This window comes from Bufo gargarizans, chromosome 5 (genome assembly GCF_014858855.1).
Source record: "Bufo gargarizans isolate SCDJY-AF-19 chromosome 5, ASM1485885v1, whole genome shotgun sequence".
In the NCBI taxonomy this organism is placed as follows: Eukaryota; Metazoa; Chordata; class Amphibia; order Anura; family Bufonidae; genus Bufo; species Bufo gargarizans.
In genome coordinates this window covers 400154360-400169463 of record NC_058084.1, presented here as the reverse complement: position 1 = coordinate 400169463, position 15104 = coordinate 400154360, and the positions used below count along the sequence as shown (strand labels likewise).

The window sequence follows — 15104 nt, the reverse complement described above, 5'->3', positions numbered from 1 at the left end:
AATACCCTCATAGACAACCCAATATTGGGGCTTCTCCTTAGGTTCATGCCTGTTTGATGGGCCACTTTCTAGAGTAGTAATTCCCTGTTATTGGACGGCAGGCTCAGTGCTGATTTGTGTGCACTGCCTTGCTAAGCCCCTAGCTGTGCAGCCATTTATACTAATGAGGCTGATGCTACAAAGGATCTCGGACATTGGGTGCAAATCTCCTGACCTTCAATGTTTTGTTCCAGGATTACATCAGAGAACGTGGCTGAGCGGTTTGGGATTACGAGACAAAAACAAGACTCCTTTTCTTTGGCATCTCAAAAAAGGTACATAAATCAGTACAGAAATGTCTTAATAATTTAATAGGGGGTTAAATGTTCTGTAAGGGCTCATACTGCTGGGAAATGTTGCACTTTGCATAATAGTCTGAGAATAGACAGTGGTAGGAGTGAGGCCACCTGTGAGGGATGCCATGCATCTGATGAATGTAATAGAGGAAGACTGTTTACGTTCCTCAGAATGTCAGTTTATCCAACTCTTCTAGAAAGGGGCAGACAGTGGAGACCAGTCTCAGTATTACAACACATCCTGGGTGGCTTCCTTCTCTTTTCTTTAAGAAATGGTAAAAGCAATTGCATGTATTATGTATCTGCCTTGTTAAAGGGGTTCCCACAGTTGGTTCAAAAAGTTTGCTTATTTCCCTGGAACTGGAAACTCATCCATCGTCTGACACTTCACGCCTTCCCAAATGACACTGAACCCCCAACTGATCCTCAGAAGGACTATGGATCTAGGACCCCTACTATTAACCATCTAATAAAACAGATAAAGCAAAATAGCTAAGAAACCCTTTAATATAGACTGAGTTGCATTTCTCTGACATGGCTATTGTCTTCTGGATTAGGATGAATGAGATGAGCGTCCTAGGTTAGAACATACTGTAGCTTCATCTTCATTACATTCCCCTGTAGTGGTGCATACTGTCATTAAAATGGAGTGAGTACTTGTAATTGCACTTGCTTCTGGGGCAGTGTAATTAAGAGGAGCACTAACTCTTCTAACAGCTGATTGGTGGGGGTTCCGGGTGTTGGACCCCTGCCGATCAGATATTGATGACATATCCTGACAATTGGTCATCAATATGTATGGCCTGCACAACCCCTTTAATGTCTCCCCATGGGGTTGTCACTTGTGAAAAAACACATTTACTTCCTGCACTGTAGTGCTGTTCCCTTTCTCCTGATCGGTCTGTACGGTACACTTTTTATCTCATGTTAGCCCTCACAGTATTGGAAGTACTGGAGGCCATCAAGGTGTTGTATTGTGGTTCTTGACATCATATCAATATTCTAAATTTTTCAGACCAGCACCTGGCTATAAATACGTTTTGTAATTGCAAATTTTGTATAGCCAGTGAGTTAAAGGGGTTGTCCGGGTTCAGAGCTCACCCCGGCAGCCCCCCCTGACATGAGCATCGGAGCAGTTCATGCTCTCCTCTGCCCTGCGCTAAATCGCGCAGGGCAAAGGCTTTTTTAGGAGTTCCGGTGACATACTGGGCTCTCCATGGGGCTGACAGGAACCTCGGTGACGTCACCAGCACTGAAGGGCGGGATTTAGCTCTGCCCTAGCCAGTAAAATGGCTAGGGCAGAGCTAAAGCCCGCCCCTCAGAGCCGTTGACGTCACCGAACACACTGCCGGGCGGAAGTTACCGCCCGGCAGTGTGTTATTGAAAACAAAAGAGCCCGTGCCCTGCGCGATTTAGCGCAGGGCACAGGAGCGCATCGGAGCATGAGATGCTCCGATGCTAGGCTCAGGGATGCTGCCGGGGTGAAAATAAGGGTATGTCCGGGTTCAGCTCTGAACCCGGACAACCCCTTTAACTAAAATGTATCTGTATAGCACCACCTGCTGTTTGCCCTGTTTTTAATTTCTCTGTCCAGCTGTCTATTAACATACATTCTCAGTTCCATCCTTCAATTGCCACCAGCTGAAGTAGAAAGGACATGCCCCCAGAGCTACCAGCCTGCAGTTTGAAATGACCGCTATGATGTTAGTTTATCCTTACAAAAATTCATCCAACCCCTTAGCCACGTGAGTGCTAACTCAGCTGACCAAGCTCTAAGGCTGGGACTACACTGCAGTCTTGGCCACGACACTCGTCGTAGCAGTGCAATCATTGAACCAAATGGTGTCATAACGCAGCTCGCAAGTTTTCATGACCTCGAACTCCCCCCAAAAACTTTTTGGGATATTTTGCGAATATTGGATCACAGCAAGTTGAGTGGTGCTGCGACCCTATTCTCTTGAGGCTGCACAGCCATCTTTGTTTGCACACAGGATGTCTCAGCCAAGATCGCTGTGTAGCCCCCATGATGTTTGTAGTTGTATGTGTATTGGCCTCTGGTGAGTTTTGACCTGAGAGATCGATATGCGTAAAGTATTTTTGTACAATTCCATGGAATATGTAGGTGCCACATAAGTAGCGTGTCGTAAATGATAATGCTTATTATGTTTCAGGGCTGCAGCTGCACAAAAATCTGGCAATTTCAAAGCTGAAATAGTTCCTGTGACCACCACATTTACAGATGATCAGGGCAACACAACCACCATAACTGTGACTGAGGATGATGGGGTTAGACCAAATACTACAATAGAGGGACTTGCAAAGCTTAGACCTGCATTTAAGAATGATGGAAGCACAACTGCTGGTGAGTGGGGTCTATTACAAACCACCTATTCACTTTGTTTGTCATAGTTCAAAAGACCAGTCCTACTGTTTCAATGTGTGTGGGTTAGTCAGATGATACATATGGACTCTTATTTGCCATGTAATAAGTTGCAGGGAATTTAAGGGGTTCCTATAAACCCTTAAGAAGTTGTTTCTTTTCATTCACTGAATTTTACCATTTCTTTTCTGCAGGAAATGCCAGTCAAGTCAGTGATGGTGCAGCTGCAGTTTTACTAGCCAAACGCTCAACCGCCGTTCAGTTGGGTCTCCCCATTATGGGAGTGTTAAAGTCCTTCGCTGTAGTTGGGGTACCCCCTGACATTATGGGTATAGGACCAGCATATGCCATACCAGTGGCCTTAGAGAAGGCAGGTAAGTTTTCACCAATTGTCTTAATACAGCATAAGCAGTTCTTGCAGACACCATTAAAACTGCACAAAAGGCAGTATTGGGTGTTGGGCATAGTTAATGTTCAGGTCCAATGGAGCAACAGTGACTGGTAAATCTGCCTTTACTATGGTCTGGGATCAGGGGGGATTTATGGACTGAAGTCTTGACAGTCAGAATGGAATATGGGTTTGCCGGTACTGGGAGACTATAGTACCCCCAGAAAGCATTCGGAGAGGGCAGTGCATTTACTGAATTTAGAAACTAAGACAGCTCAGAAGGTTTTGTAAAGTAAAAGGTGAAGGTTTTCATGAGTAAAAAGCATGTTTCTAAGTCGCATTTATCAACTGATCTAGCGCCTGTTTAGAAGGCAATTGCACCTGTTGCTACTATTTAGAGTTTTCAAATTTTTGCAATTATTTTCCAATCTATTTATGTAGGTGTGCCTTATTTTGCGCCTGATGGTCATAAAAACAGTCTAATTTCTATTCGACTCCAGGTCAGGCGTACTTTTCGGTCTGTTTTGAGTGAGTTGTGCCACTTTTTGCCTACTTTAATGGAGATGCGTGCCTTTTTTTTTTTTTTTTTTTCCTTGCGTGCGCCACATTTTTATGCGTATACTAATTGGACCTCTTTGGGACTTTGAACCTGTCTTACAAGAAAACAACCACTAGATATCAAACTAGGGGTACTTTCACACTTGCGGCAGAGGATTCTGGCAGGCAGTTCCGTCGCCAGAACTGCCTGCCGGATCTGTCAAAACGTATGCAAACTGATGGCATTTGTCAGATGGATCAGGATCCTGATCCGTATGACAAATGCATTGAAATGCCGGATCAGTCTCTCTGGTGTCTTGTCTTTTTGCGGTCTGAGCATGCACAGACCGCAATGCCGGATCCTTTTTGCCAGAACACTTGGGGCCGGATCTGGCATTAATGCGTTTCAATGGGAAAAAATGCCCGCATTCCGGCTAGTGTTCTGGAATTTTGGACAGAGATAAAACCGTAGCATGCTGCGGTATTATCTCTGTCCTGAAAATTCAAAAAGACTGAACTGATGCATCCTGAACTGATTACTCTCCATTCAGAATGCATTAGGATAAAACTGATCAGTTATTTTCTGGTATTGAGCCCCTAGGACGGAACTCAATGCCAGAAAAGAATAATTCTAGTGTGAAAGTATCCTTAAACCAAAAAAGAAAAAACTGATTTATTAAGGGATAATAAATGAGGTGCAAATTGAAGGCTTTTATTTTAACTCCAAAAAAGATCTTGACAAATATGCCCCTTGGGTTTGGGAAGTAAGTATAAGGCAGATTTACCATTGTGCTGCTGTTGGTAAATGTTTTCATAGTCTAGTATTAGGCCTCTTGCACACAGCCGTTGTGTGCCCGTGGCCATATTGTGGCCCGCAATACACAGGCACTAGCCTGTGTGCACTCCACACACAGGGATGAATGGGTCCGCAATCACTGAGATGCAGAACGGAAGCACTACAGAGTGCTTCTATGGCGTTTCTGTCCGTGCCTCTGCACCGCCAAAAATATAACTATTTCTAGCAAATGGCAGTCCCCAATGCACTGAACGGACTCGCAACGGCCATGTGCAAGAGCACTTAATCTGGTATTAAGTATCTAGAAGAATAAATGTAAAATAAAATAGATTTTCTGTTCCAGGTCTCTCCATCCATGATATAGATGTGTATGAAATTAATGAAGCTTTTGCCAGTCAGGTATGGTTGTGGTGGGTTTTTTTTTTTTTTTTTTTTTTCATGAAATGTGTATTTTAATTTGTCGGGTGCAACTGTACCTCCTGTTCAGTGCACTAGTAAAGTGTGTGCCATATGCAAATCTGTTGAAAGGCGCCATGTGGTTACATCTGAAAGGACCTTAATGATATGATGTGCAATGTATTTTTGTACTATACACAGCAGATTGATTGTATGTAGACTTCCATATGTCCTGGATGAACATCTCATTTAAGACTTCCATTGTTGCTGTACCAGCCTGTGCTCTTCTAGGAAGGTTTCCACTAATTGCCCATTCAACTACAAGCTTAGTGGCACTGGGAATTGATGGTGGGTGGTGAGGATCTGCTCACAGCTGGTATTCAATGGGGTTGAGATTGCTGAAGTCAATAAAAGCAGGAAAAAAAATTGCCAAACTGTTAAACAAAAGTGTTGCAGGATTGGGCTAAATATGCTCAAAATGGTAAATGAGAGAATAGAAGCTGCAGTCACCTAGTAAATCCCCCTGCTATTCCAGCTCCACCAAATTGTTTACTTGGCCGCAGCAATGATGTCAAATTGAGAAAACGGGACTGCTGCAACAAATCGCTGACTTCTGAGGGTGCACTTATCTTAGCTGCTGTTTTCCTCTAGGCTGCTTGCATACAGAGAGGCTTTTCTCTAAATTTTGGGGCAGATTTACTATCGAAAAAAAAAATTGAGTAAATGCTTTGCACCAGTTACCAAATGTCATCCACACTTCGTAAAAAAAAAAGCTTGCCTGAGTCAGTGTGGTTTTGTTGTAAAGGGGTATGGCCTAAATGACCCCCTTTACGCCAAAAAAGTGCCAAATTTTTTGGAGTAAAACTACAGCTGCTTTATAGATGGCGTTGGCTAGACAGTTTTATTGACGCACAGATGGGACACTAGTGTAAATCTGGCACAAGATTTTATATACTCCAAATTTGAAGGTCCATGCACCAAAATAACACATTTATTTAAAGAAAAATGCCACAATTTTTATCTGCCAGTTAAAGGGGTATTCCCATCTTAATGATCACTGTTAAATCTGTTAATGATTTAACAGTGATTTTTCTAAATATATTTAACAAATTCCCACCCCCTTAGAAGAAAATAAACATAGTTGCCTGACTTGTCTTCCGTCTCCCCTGGTTACGGCCAACGCTCTTCTCAGGAATCACGGTGGCCGCACGTGCGCAGACTACTTCTCTTCGCCCGGCCGCGCGCATGCCCTATGGTGATTTCTTCCTGGCCAGTATAGTATACTTGCCAGGAAGAAGTCACCAGGGCGCATGCGCGGCCTCGGGATGTGCATTCAGTACAGCGTGCGGCACGGCCGGGAGAAGACCTCAATCAAGATGGAGCGTGCCGAAACTAGGAAGTGGACAGCGTGCCGGGAGCAGGTAAGTATGAAATGGTGTGTTGAGAATACCCCTTTAAAACCGTATAGCAACACACGTTTTTAGTTTTTTGTCTAATCTGTTTTTATATTCAGATTAGAGTTTTTTTATTTTATTTACGGAACCTGATTATGGGGAGTAGGGGAAACCCCCATCACGCAATATCCTAGCCTACCGGGCTGCAATGCAGGGAAAAGGGAGCTGGTCACCTCCTAAAACTTCCCTCAATAGGCCCTAGTCTCCTAGCTGTATGAGCCCCCTTCAAAGGTAAGGGGACTCATACCCACATGCCTAGAAGTCTAGGAATCCCTGCATTGCCCTACTGGTGACAGGGCAGAGAACACCTGTTCATCCACGACACGGATGACAGACGTCTCCAGGGGCCCAGTAGCTGGCAGGGTGCAAGACTTTAAGAGAAACAGTACAGCAGGTAAATAGCACAGCAACAAAACAAATGCTATCAGCACTTACCTGCCGCAGCCGAGATGGAATGACTGCACAAACAACCCGGACCTCCCTGCGGCTACAAGATGCATGGAGGCTCCAGGCTGGAAAGCACACAGCCTTGCTTTCCAGGACGTCCCTCCATGACAGCACCCATGGAGGTTGTCCTATTGGTCTCTGTAGGGACAGGAAGCGAGAGAGATTAAAAGGCCCCCACCCCTCCCACTCTCCAGTGTTCTTCCTGTCCCTACAGGGATGGGAGCCGAGAGAATCTTTTCCCTGCCCTGGGAATCTATATGGGGCCGAGCCTGGTCGGGGGGGTCTCCCTCTCCTCTTCAGGCTCCGGGGGCCCTAAAAGCTAGCACCTCTCTGGGTAGAGGTCCCCTGGCTTCCCCAGATACCTTCTTTTCTGGCCGCATCGGCGAGGAGCTGAGAGCGGTCGGGAGCGCTGTGTGGTGGCCGCGGTATCAGGGAGCCGAGGCCGCTTCTTCCGGGTTCGGGAGCTCTGGGATCGGCTGCGGCTCCTGCGCTCGGCGCTCCTCCCGTTCGGCGTGCAGCCCATGTGACCGGAAGTGCGGGTCACATGGGCGAAAGAAAGATGGCGGCGCCCAGGGAACGCCGAGCCCGGCGGAATGCACGCAGGGGGGGTCGACTCTGCATGGCATTGAGTCCCCCCCCCCCACCTGGAAATAAGGAGGCGGAGCCGCGCGGCAACGGGTGGACCAGGTAGGACTTAAATTGAATGTCAGTTTGCTGTCCAGGTGTGGTATGGAGGTCCAGATGTCAGCTATGCAGGACACTAGCGCAGACATCCCTACCCCGAGTCATGGGGAGAAAGACACCACGGTTAAGTCGCTGGGAGAGCCTAAAAAGAAACCCAGAAGATGTGCGCTATGCTCAAAGAGACTGGGGGAGGCATATATAAAAGCCCTGTGTAGTGACTGCCTAGCAAAAATCCTCAGAGACGAACAATCCTCCCTTCTGGCAGACCTGAGAGTGATTGTGAAAGAGGAGATCCAGGCGGCCAGCTCTAGTGTAGCGCAGAAACCCTGTGCCGTCTCCCCTCCCCCCAAAAGACCCCGTGTGCTCAGGGAGTCGGATTCTGAAGAAGAAGGCTTATACCTTTCAGAAGGGGAAACCTTAAAGGGGGACGACGATCAGGGTTCTTCCCATATGGCCGATGATCAGAGAAGATATTTCTTCTCACAAGAAGATCTAGATCCCCTCCTGTCGGCTGTAAGACAGACTATGGATATAGAGGAAGAGGAACAGACTCGCTCGATACAGGACGAGATGTTCGGCGGCTTAAAAGCTAGGAAGAAAAAATTGTTCCCGGTGAACGAGAATTTGAAGGACCTAGTCATAGACGAATGGGCTGACGCCGATAAGAGATTGTATATACCGCGGGAATTTAAGAACAGGCTTTTGTTCAACCCGGAGGACACAAAACTGTGGGATGTAGTCCCTAAAGTCGATATCCAGGTGGCGAAGGTGGTAAAAAGAACCACCCTCCCCTTTGAGGACTCAGCCCAGTTAAAGGAGCCAATGGATCGGAAGATCGACGGTTTGCTCAAAAGAGCATGGGAAGTTTCGGCCAATAGCATTAACACCAATATTGCTGCTACGTCCGTGGCCAGATCTCTGTGTCTTTGGGTGAACCAGCTGGAAGAACATCTTGGGCAAGACACCCCTAAGGAAGAGATCCTGGCGTCATTACCCCTATTTAAGATGGCTGCATCCTTTGTAGCAGACGCCTCAGGGGAGTCCATAAGATTTGCAGCAAAAACAGACTCCCTAACCAATACGGCAAGGAGAGCCCTGTGGCTAAAACCCTGGTCGGGGGATATAGCCTCCAAGAATAAACTATGCGCCTTACCCCTTAAAGGTTCTCACCTCTTTGGTCCGGTACTGGATGAGATCCTGGAGAAGACAGCGGACAGAAAGAAGGGGTTTCCGGAGGAAAAAGGAAAGAAACCTTTGCCCTTTCGTAAGACAACCAGCAGCTTCCAGGGCACTCCCAGAGGTAAAGGGAAGACTGGAAGGTGGAGCTACCCCAAAGGGGGAAAAGGTCGAGGTTTCCTTTTTAACCCCAATTCCAAGCCTGAGAAACAATGACGCCAGGCCAGTAGGGGGCAGACTCCAGTTCTTTTGGGAAGAATGGACCAGGATAACCAAAAACCAATACATCCTGGAATCCATCCGAACGGGGTTCAAGATAGAGTTTCGCCCTCCTCCTCATCTATTCCAGACCACAGTCTTTCAATCGACCTCTCTGCAGGACCAGCTCCTGACGGACATCCAAAAACTTCTGACTTTAGGCGCAATTGTACAAGTCCCTCCTTCAGAGGAGTTCAAAGGTCACTACTCAAAACTCTTCCTCATCACAAAACCAGATGGCTCCAAGAGAACCATCATCAATCTGAAATTTCTGAACAAATGGATAACACATCATCATTTCAAGATGGAATCAATAAAATCTGCAATTCCGTTGATAAGCCCAGGGGCGTTCCTATGCACCCTGGATCTAAAGGACGCATATTATCACGTCCCCATTCACCCTCATTGTCAGCAATATTTGAGGTTCGCAATCAAGAAGGACGGAAGGATTATGCATTTTCAGTTCCAATGTCTCCCGTTTGGAATTTCATCAGCCCCACGCATCTTCACAAAGGTAGTGGCGGAGATAGTTGCCTATCTAAGACAGAGACAGGTAACTATAGTCCCCTACCTAGACGACTTTCTGCTTGTGGCAGACTCAGAGGAGGAGTTAGAGCTTCACAAAGGAAGGACTCTATCTTTACTCACTCGTCTAGGATGGAAAATAAACCTGGAGAAATCGGACCTACAACCAGCAACGCAAAAGAAGTTCCTAGGAACCCTCCTAAATTCCGTGACCCAATACTCTCTTCTTCCCCAAGACAAGCAGGTCAGCATAAGGGAAAGAATAAGAGCCTTCAAACTAAAGAAAAAACGGACTCTGCGGGAAGCCATGCAGGTCCTAGGACTGATGACCTCATGCATCACAACTGTTCCTTGGGCCCAGTTCCATACAAGAACCCTCCAGGCGGAGGTCCTCGCTTCTTGGGACAAGGACCACAGATCACTAAACACCAAGGTATCTCTTTCAGACGGGGCGGTAAACTCCCTCTCCTGGTGGTTGGTAACAGAAAACCTGTCCCGAGGAGTTGCCTGGAACACGATACCGCTCAAAACATTAACCACGGACGCAAGCAGCCATGGTTGGGGAGCCCACCTAGGGGACCAGTTCTTTCAGGGCAGTTGGTCCGACGCAGACGCCCTAAGATCCTCAAACTACAGGGAATTGAAAGCGGTCTGGGAGTCCCTAAGAGCGGCAGAACATCTCCTCATAGGTCATCATGTCCGAGTGCTATCGGACAACATAACAACAGTTTGCTACATAAAAAGACAAGGAGGGACGAAGAATCCTCATCTCCAGGACCTAGCGAATCTCATCTTCAGCTGGTCAGAGGAGAAGATCTTGTCCATTTCAGCCACACACCTGAAGGGATCTCTCAATTACACAGCGGACTTTCTCAGCCGACAATTAGTCAGGCCAGGGGAATGGAAGTTGAACCAGGAGGTATTCCAAATGATTTGCCAACAGTGGGGGAGACCTAGTGGATTTATTTGCGTCCAGCAGAAATACTCAGCTGGACTATTTCTTCTCGCTAGACCCAAGAGGAGGACCACTGGCGGTGGATGCTCTTTCCCAACCTTGGGATATGAGCCTAGCCTACGCTTTTCCCCCACTTCTCCTCATACCGCTAATCCTGAAGAAATTGAGAGGGTGCTCATCCACGCTGATCTTGGTAGCTCCAGCTTGGCCCAAGAGAGCCTGGTTTTCGGTTCTAAAGACCATGTCCATCAGGGAACCAATAACCCTTCCAAGAAGACAAGACCTACTATCACAAGGTCCTCTGTTTCACCCCAACCTGGACAAACTGAACCTTACAGCGTGGATCCTGAGAGGCAAACCTTAAGGAACAAGGGACTCTCGGACAAGGTAATTTCAACTTTACAGAGCTGCCGCAAACCTATTACAAGAGCAATATACAACAAGATTTGGAAAAAGTTCTCATCCTGGTTGTCACAGAACCAGGCAGATGCCAGATCCCCCACGGTGGGTTGTATTTTAGAGTTCCTTCAGGAGGGGTTTGATGCAGGTCTGAAACCCAGCACACTCAAAGTACAGGTCTCGGCACTCAGCTGTTGTCTCGATACTCCCCTTGCAGATCATAGGTGGATTAGAAGCTTTCTAAAAGCAGCTTCCAGATTGAGGCCCACTTTGAGACAGTCGGTTCCCCCCTGGAGTCTGAACGTAGTTCTAGAAGGATTATGCGATCCTCCGTTTGAGCCGATTGGGCAGATATCCGAACAATTTCTGTCTCTCAAAGCAGTGTTTCTTCTGGCTATAACCACAGCCCGCAGGATAGGGGAAATCCAAGCCTTGTCAATTAAACAACCTTACTTAAGGATTTTGGATGACCGCATAATCTTGAAGCCAGACCCAGCCTTTCTACCTAAGGTGGTCTCTGCTTTCCATAGAGAACAAGAGCTAACACTCCCTTCATTTTGTTCCCTCCCCAAAAATATACAGGAGGAAAGATTCCAGAGGCTGGACGTTAGAAGAGCAATCCTGGCCTATCTGGACAGAACCAGTTCCTGGAGGAGATCAAGTAATCTGTTCATCCAGTTCGGTGGGAAGAATAGAGGCTTGAAGGCCTCAAAACAGACGCTGGCTCGGTGGATTAAGGACACCATCAGAGAAACATACAGGCTGCAAGAAATAGCCTGCCCCTTAAATCTGAAGGCACATTCCACGAGAGCAATGGCAACTTCCTGGGCCGAAAGGGCCGACGCTACAATTGACCAGATTTGCAAAGCGGCAACCTGGTCTAGCTTCCTGACTTTTGCCAAACATTACAGGCTAGACGTTTTGGCCGGACAGGACTTGGCCTTTGGGCGGAAAGTCCTTCAGGCAGTAGTCCCCCCCCCCCTAGGAGATTCAGTTGTTAGTTCTCCATGGGTGCTGTCATGGAGGGACGTCCTGGAAATACTGGTTTAGTTTACCGGTAAATCCTTTTCCAGGAGTCAGACATGACAGCACCCTGTACTACCCTCCCCGTTATGCTGGTTCCAGCCTTGTAAGCAGTGTGAATATAACATTGTATTAATAAAGGTGTTGGATCCTATCCGGTGTAGTAATTTGGTAAAACACTGGAGAGTGGGAGGGGTGGGGGCCTTTTAATCTCTCTCGCTTCCTGTCCCTACAGAGACCAATAGGACAACCTCCATGGGTGCTGTCATGTCGGACTCCTGGAAAAGGATTTACCGGTAAACTAAACCAGTATTTTGCTTAAAGAGAACCTGTCACCAGTTTTATGGTGTTTTAACTAAGGGCAACATAAATAAGTGACTGATTCTCTTAGCGACATGCTGGGTCACTTTCTTTAATTGACCCAGTCAATCTGCCAACATCTTGTATCGAAAAGATCCAGCTCATAATGGTGAGTCCTGAATATTCATGAGCTCCTGACTCTTCCTGCCTACCTGCAGCAGCAGGTGGGCAGGGAAGTGGCTATAGCTCTGAATTAAAAAAAAAACACTGGACTCAAATCAGCTCATTAGTATGTGGCATCTTTGTGTGTATATTATGAGGTAACCTTCTGTCACACCAGTAAGTGAATACATCTAAGGCACTTTTTAGTAGTTAATGATTGTATATAATTAGTTAGATTATAATCAAATATCCACATGACAGGTTCCCTTTAAGCCCCTCCCAGAGCAACATACACACACCAAAAGGAACACGTCAAGCAGCCATGCTGGTCACAACACCACAAATACCAGACATGGCTCACCACAATGGACATACAACAAAACCAGAGAGGAAGGGTACAGGAAACGGACACTAAGGGGTAAGCAATGGACATGGATAACAACAATGACAACTAAGGGTGGCTCACACAGAAGGTACACAAACAGCCCAGGAGTAGAGCTCGACAACAAGCAAACTGACCTCAGGCTCCAATAGATCAGAATATAAAGAAACCTAAGGCCAAACCCACTCCAACAAGTTAACCCTGTGCAAACCAAAACAGGAAAAACACCATTAAAAGGGAAAGACACGCACATGTAAACATGTTGACCAGGCGACAACCGTGCCTTGGCCAAAACACCCAGCCGAGGCACTTGTTGGCAACCGCATGTGAGGCAAACCTACATAAGCCACACATGCAGCAACCATCAAACGTTGCCACAGGCAACAAGATGAAGCCACGACCTTAACACAAGGTCGGGACGCAATGGTCAGGAGAGGACCTCTTTGATTTCTATGGGAGCGTTTTCTCTGCATGCTGTGACCTGTGCAGAGGACATTGTACAAAGAAAGAATAGATAAGCTCTGACAATCGCCTATGGTGGATCCTGTCTTTTCTGTCATGCTTATCCTGCCTGTAATGATATCACCTCTGTTTACAGATAAGCAGGTAACTGCAGTCAAGTGATCTGTACAGACCAAGAAGTGGCGCCTATTAGGCTTAGTGGCCAGTGGGAAAATTGCAGGATTTTATGGTTTTTTATTTAAATATAGATATTTACATGGAAGAGTTAAGGTTTTTAAATGTTAAACGTAAAAACATGACTTAAATAGGTCTTTTTTTATGGGACATTCCCTTTTTAAGTCTGGATTTGTATTCTTAGACGGTGTAAAGTACGACGCTATTAGTACTTCTGCCCTTCTGTGTTTTTGTTTTTATGCAGGCTGTGTATTGTGTGGAGAAATTAGGCATCCCTTTGGAAAAAGTTAACCCCAATGGAGGAGCCATAGCATTAGGACATCCCCTGGGCTGTACAGGAACCCGGCAGACGGTCACTTTACTCAATGAGCTGAAGAGAAGGGGTAAACGGTAAGATTTATTTATGGCCTCTTACTTGCATCTATTTTTGTCTTTGTGCAAAACTGTCCAATTTTCACACTCTGAGCAATCCGCTTTCTTACTGAATACAAACACCTTGTTTTGCAGGGGTTATGGTGTTGTATCAATGTGCATAGGAACTGGGATGGGAGCAGCCGCTGTGTATGAATACCCTGGAAACTAAAGCCTTCAATAACCCAAGTCTTCTCTGACTAAAATGGTACCCCTCCATAATTTGTAGAAAATTTATTTTATTAATTTTTGAAAAGGACATGGTACTTACTAAGAAAACAATAAATGTGACAAGTCCTCTTGAATTTTTTTTGCATCTGTAATACAGACATGAACCTGTCTTTAAAATGGTTGAAATAAAACATAAGAACTTATGCCGATACCGGCCAACAATAAACTTGTTCAATATTTTCTGGGCGAAATGACAAAGCAGTTACCTAGTACATTCCCCATCCGACCTACCGCAGAGTAGGAAGTAACACAGGTAAAGCGATGACTGCAAAGAGGTCCAGGGGCCACCCTCATCTGCGTCAGAAGGAAGCGCTCCCGGAGGAGCCTGCTTCTGCCACAGACGCCGCAAGCAACCCCTGACCTATATTTATGATGACAGGTAATCGGGAGTTGGTGTGGACATAATCTCTCCATGTGTTCAAGTCTGTGAAACTTAAGAACTTAAGGGTGTTGTGTAGGGGCTATGTAACAGAGCTCCTCCATGCAGGAAATTTGAGCCACTTTGTGAATCCATTGGGAGGTTGGGGGGGGGGGCCTCCAGTGGAGGGGAATCTGTGCTTTTGCGGCTACCACTAATGTGACTCATAGCTCTCTATTGAAGCGTGGTGGGAGTGCCGGAGGAAGGCCGAGAAAAATGGTTCTTGGAGTCAGAGGTTGGGCCTCTGGGCAGACTTTAGCTATAAGCTCTCCGACTCTCTGCCAAAATGGTTGTATAGGAGCCCAATCCCACCAAATGTGGGAAAGACAGTGCCAGCAGAGGTTGGAGGGCCCGCAGCTGTATTTATAGATTTGTGGGGGTGAGAGTTGGGCCTAATTCCTGTTCCCAAGCCCTGATGTATGGTATCGGGTACTCCTGGGGAAGTGCAACCAGCTCCCTGTATATCTTGGAAATAAGCTTTGAATAGGGGAGCGTAGTGCAGATAGAAGCTGTAGTCAAGTTACTTCTCGTGGCAGAGGGCCCAGTCTCAGGAATGTCCTAAAAACCAAGGGCAATCTGGTGCGAGAGACTCTAGAAGAGTGCCATCAATTAGTATATCTCCAATTTTCTTTGTGTTTACGCCCTTTTGTAGAGGAAGGTTGATGGAGGTATAGGGAGTGTTTAAATCCAATGAGGTCTCCCACACCAGTGTTGGGCGATGGGGCTGACCATATAGGTGTAACTTTGCGGAGAGAATCACACACCTGTAGTCGCCCTGGTGATGATAATAATCCTTATTTGTATAGTGCCA

General features: G+C 46.4%; 1 protein-coding gene across 1 annotated transcript in view; it reads left to right on the top strand.

Annotated features, from left to right (window-relative positions):
* The window catches only part of ACAA1 (acetyl-CoA acyltransferase 1), a 38046-nt gene extending 24005 nt beyond the window's left edge, over positions 1–14041 (top strand). Inside the window, exons 7-12 of the mRNA XM_044295731.1 lie at positions 234–314; positions 2507–2697; positions 2910–3089; positions 4780–4835; positions 13478–13623; positions 13741–14041. Coding sequence (XP_044151666.1) covers positions 234–314; positions 2507–2697; positions 2910–3089; positions 4780–4835; positions 13478–13623; positions 13741–13816 — 730 coding nt within the window. The 3' untranslated portion in view covers positions 13817–14041. The remainder of the gene's footprint in view (positions 1–233; positions 315–2506; positions 2698–2909; positions 3090–4779; positions 4836–13477; positions 13624–13740) is intronic.
* The last annotated feature ends 1063 nt before the right edge of the window (positions 14042–15104 follow it).